At 33.6% G+C, this 5,290-nt stretch overlaps 1 protein-coding gene across 1 annotated transcript; it reads left to right on the top strand.

The window, feature by feature from the left end:
- The first annotated feature begins 2,293 nt into the window (after nt 1–2,293).
- Nucleotides 2,294–5,290, top strand: LOC120088754 (E3 ubiquitin-protein ligase RSL1-like). Its single transcript, XM_039046191.2, has 3 exons — nt 2,294–3,069; nt 3,436–4,202; nt 4,763–5,290. Exons 1-3 carry the CDS (start codon nt 2,443–2,445, stop codon nt 4,800–4,802), a joined length of 1,434 nt encoding a protein of 477 aa, XP_038902119.1. The 5' UTR covers nt 2,294–2,442; the 3' UTR covers nt 4,803–5,290.

The raw sequence follows: 5,290 nt of genomic DNA, 5'->3' as shown, positions 1-5,290 counted from the left end.
CCTACTTCCAGAGGTTCATCCTAAACTCGTTCTAGTATGGTGGAAATCGCAAAGAACCTTCAAACTTCAAATTACTTGAATCCAAGTACAACAATTCGCTGGTTTAAAATAAACAATAAGAGAAAATCCTCATCCTAAGAACATAGTCTACACAAAAATGACACACCGAAATTAAGAGAACTTCAAATTGAAGTCTTAATCTTCCATCTGGAGTGTTCAAATAACTCGACTATGCATTTAAAAATTTGGGTTGACCAATCCCAACCCGAATTTCTAATATTTAAATTACTATTAATATTTATATTCTATTATTCTCAAAATTATTGGTTCAATAATTTAAAAGGTAACATAAATCACTCCCTTTATTTTTTTCATATTAGATTATGTCTTTCATAAATCACATAAAACATAAATAAATTATCATCTATTAATCTCAATAAGAATATGAATATTAATAATAACATCTACAACTTAGTTTTGGAATTAAAAAAAATAAATCAATTATTTTTTCAAATAAATGCATTATAAATTTCCTTATTTACAAAAAAAAAAACCTTTAATATTGATATTTTGTTGATGTGCTCATCAAATTGAAATCTCAATAACGATATCCATATTTTAATTCATGCTCTATTCTCATGTTCATTGTGTTGACTCGTGTATGTTATTTAAACTATGTTAATTTTAGACTAAAATAAATTATAAGTTTAGACCCAATCCTTAGTGTATATTTAGAAATGATTTTATAATAGTTAGAATCACTTTTATCATGTTCCTAATTGGAAAAAAAAATTATCTAACATACACAATGAGAGTGTTACACACAATGTTTCAATGCTTGCCAAAGACAAATAGAAAATCATAGAACAAAGCTTTAAAGAGACAACACACGATTTGTTAACCCAGTTCAACGATATACCACATACGTCTAGGGGCAATGTGCTTGGGAAAGATTTTTTTACTAATATGAAATTACAATTGCAACGCAGTACTTATATGTAAATAAATCGTAAATACAGTGACCTACGCAAAATTCAACTCAATAAATGATCATTTAAACTCTACCTAAGTGTGAGACTCCTTCTTAAAGTGACTTAGGCTCACCCTAAGCACAACTGTATTAGTTAGCAATCATTTAAGCTCTCCCTAAGTGTACTGATACTCTCTCTCAATGTAATATTCTCACTATCAAATGAATACCACTTTACTTGAAAAAACTTATGCTCCCCCTAAGTTCAAGAATTTTTTATCGAGTTGATAAAGAACAAATCAATATGGTCTTAAGAAAGACTCAAGATCAACGCCAACATAACCTTCGATAATGTTAGGTTGAAACACTTATAAGATTATACGCACTCACAAGAACCACGACACAAATAATCTTATTAAAAAGACTGATCCTAAAAGGATTATCACAACTCCTAAAATATTAATAGTAGAAAGGAAGCAACCCTAGCAAAAACCTATTATGAACAGATCAAAAAAGAAAACACCATCGCAAAAATAAAAATTGCTAGAATATTTCAGATAAGGAAATAAACTATTATGGAGACACAACATCTTGAAAAAACAACAAAGTGTTTGAAAAGACGCATGTTAGGACATTCAAAAGAACATCCATGGAGAAGTTTCACAACACATCCTTAAACAAATATTGCCAATTATAAATCTCTAACATTGATCACTTTGAACAAGTTTCCAATCACTCTAAAATAATTTAGACTCCGTTTTGTAATCATTTAATTTTTTGTTCTTCGTTTTGAAAATTAAGTCTATTTCCTCATCATTTCCTCCCTATTTCTTACCATGATTTGCATTTTTCTTAAATACAATGATTAAATTATTAGCCAAATTTCAAAACCAAAAAACAAAATTTTTAAAAGCTATTTTTTTAGTTTTAATAATTTGGCTTGATATTTTAAACCATTTATATTTAGTAGATAAGATAAAAGAAATTTGAAGGTGGAAATAGTATTATAACTTTATTTTCAAAAATAAAAAATAAAATCATAGTAATTACCAATTGAGACTTTAATATTTAATTTTACGATGACATTTCGAATTGTTATGATAATAAATTTTATCACTTTCAAAATCATTGTTAAACATATTCCTAAACAAATTCTCTCAGCACATAAAAGTCAGTGTTCTAAGTACAAAATCAGTTTTAAACTAATAAGAGAATCTGCCATTGATGATACATTAAATTCTAGAACATCCGGGGGATAAAATCCAATATTTTTTAAGAATGATCATGAAAATTATATGCAATACCTTTTGACCAATATAAGTCGAAGTCTTCCTTTTTTTTAGATAATTTCTTTTCGGAGGAAAAACAAACGCTTTCTAGGAAGGAAGTACTTAATTGAGTCATTCAAAAGTTGAAAGAGCGGCCAATTGCAATTGGTAACCACCTTATAGCAGCGTTTCTCGTCGGAATCCATGGCGGTCGGAGAAATGAACATCGATTCCGACCTAGACGACGATGAACTCGCCTATGACTTGCAATTGGAAGAAGTCATTGCCGCTTCACTAAATCACCTCTCCTCTACTTCCCAATTTCCTTCACCATCGACTTCATCACGGCCATCGCCATTTCTCGACGACGATTACAAGAATCTCGATGCGATTATGTTATTGGACAATGACGCTTTGGAGGACGAGGACGAGTTGGACCATCGGCTTCATGACCTTGTCGCCGGAGACGTTATCAACGTCTCTGACGACGAGTGGGATGAGTACGATTGGTTGTCCTTCCGTACGAGCGTATCTACTCTCGATATGTTAGGTAATCATTTTTTTGATCCCGAAGGTTTCAGATTGTATTTCAAGGGTTTGGTTAGCGAAGAGAGTGTCGGAGATGTAACAGTGATTGTGGTGGCTGTTTTCGATCGGAGAAATAATTTATTGATGGAAGTGAGGAAGCCATTGGAAACTGTTAGAGAACGCGAGGCTATCAATCCCGTGGTTGCTGAGCTTATGACTTTAATTGAAGGGCTTGAGGCGGCTCTTGTCTTTCCCTTGGAAAGAGTTTCCATCTTCTGCGATGACCGTACGCTTTACCGATATGTAAGTTAGCATAATCATGCATTTTCACGATCTTTGTACATTTAGAACAAAAAGTTGTCTATTCTGATGTCTTAGATTTATCAACATTTAGATAGTTGTTAAGATTGTTAGTACATTGGCGACCCACCATTAGAACACTCAACTAGCAATCTGAAAAGAAAAGGATACAGTTGAAAATTCTCTGTTCATCGCTTTTTTTTAATTGTAGAACTCTTTGCCACTGTTGTTGTCTTTTGATGCTAATTCTTTCTTTATCCTTCAAGCCTCCCTATGAATCCTTTGTTGGACTGTGGTGAGCCATGATTCTGTTCATTTTTAGATTCCGTAGCAGAATTATTTATTGCTATATGTGATTACTGAATGCAGGTTACAGACAGATTAAGGCCAAGAATGAGCAAGGTTGCACGATTAGTCGAACGAGTATCTTTTCTTCGAGGGCACTTCACTTATTGTGAACCCATTTTGGTAGAACGTAATGATGTGAAATTTGCCTTTATGTTAGCAAACGAAGCCATAGGGTTTAGGGCTGCTGCAGAAACTGAGCACAGCAGGCAGTTGCTAGAGAACTGCAAGATTTGTTATGAAGATAGGGAATTGGATCAAATGTTTACAGTTGATGGGTGCCTTCACAGATACTGTTTTTCTTGCATGAAAAAGCACGTAGAAGTGAAGTTTCTTGGTGGATCTGAGGCAAAATGCCCTCATGAAGGTTGTGAATCTACAGTGAGTATTGAGAGCTGTGATAAGCTTCTCCCACCCAATGTAATTGAAATCATACAACAACGCTTAAAGGAGTCTTCCATCCCTTTTTCAGAGAAAGTTTATTGCCCACAACCCAGATGCTCTGCTTTGATGTCAAAAACTGAAGTTTTGGAGTATACAAAAGACACTCATGAGAATGCAGAGCGATCTGGCGTCAGGAATTGCATGAAATGCCACCAACTTTTTTGCGTCAAATGCAAAATCTCCTGGCACAACAGTATGACCTGTGAGGCCTACTGGAAGTTAAGCCATAACACTCAAACAGCAGATGCGAAGCTGAAGACTCTGGCCAGAGAGAATTTGTGGCAACCATGTGCAAGATGCAGCCATTTGGTTGAACTTGCAGAAGGATGCTACCACATCATTTGCAGGTCTGCTTCCTTCATTCTCCTCCCACTTTTCTGTTTAGTGCATGGCTAATCTATTCACTAAGTTTCTAGATACAATATAGTGTATATTTGAGAGTGATTTTGAAATGATTAATATCGTTGTTATTGGGTTAAAAATCATTTTGAAACTCAACTTTAATCACTCAATATCAATTCAATGTTTATTTTCCTTTTTAATTGCATTTTTCATACTATTAAAATGGATTTTGAATGATTAAAAACAACCATTAGAGAATCACCCCCAAACATGCTAGCAGTTTAACATAATATTAGCATGCGAAGTTTTGGATTCTAAAGTCATTTCTTTTGCTTTACAATCAATATGTCAACTACCTACAAGGTCCATTGCTATTTCGAACCTACATTGTAGATAGTGTTCGGATTTGTTTGGAAAGACTTTCTAAGTATTTAAAACAGCGATTTCTAAGTGCTTTGATAGTCATTTCAAACTGGCTCTTAGTATGTTTTGAGCTTTTGAGTATAGTGATAAAATTAACGGTTTTTGTACTCTGTGGTTAATGTTGGGGGCTGATTTTCTTCAGATGTGGGTATGAGTTTTGCTATTCTTGTGGAGCTGAGTGAGAGAACAAGCAACCGACGTGTTCTTGTCCCATATGGGACGAACAGCACATCATAAATGATGCACTTTAAAGGATCGATGGCGGTGACATCTTGTGACATTTGCTTGAAGAATTCTTATGGATTCTGGTAAATATTTTTCACTTTCCTATGGAATTAGTTAAGATTATAGTACCTGCAGGCTGCAATATTTAAAATTACTTTCAGTGTTGACTTTGTTCTTTCTATTGAATCTTGATAGTTCTAGACATACTTATATAGGAGTTCAGCTGGCCTTAGGAATATTTAACAAAAATATGAGAAGGAAAGTTGCTTTTCCACTTCTCATAGTGTTTTTCTTTCTTTTAGTTCACTTCTAATAATGCTTATTATTGGTGCATTAGTGGTTTAAATTGAGATATTAGTTCCAGTTGTTAGAAATTTTGTCCATATAAAATGATCCTTATTTCAGACTTTCAGTTATTTAAATAGTATTTTAAGGATCTACATTA

Source organism: Benincasa hispida, chromosome 10 (genome assembly GCF_027475165.1).
Source record: "Benincasa hispida cultivar pf3 chromosome 10, pf3_genome.v1.1, whole genome shotgun sequence".
NCBI classification, from domain to species: Eukaryota; Viridiplantae; Streptophyta; class Magnoliopsida; order Cucurbitales; family Cucurbitaceae; genus Benincasa; species Benincasa hispida.
Note: the sequence above shows the minus strand (reverse complement) of the source record. Positions and strands in the feature narration are given on the sequence as shown.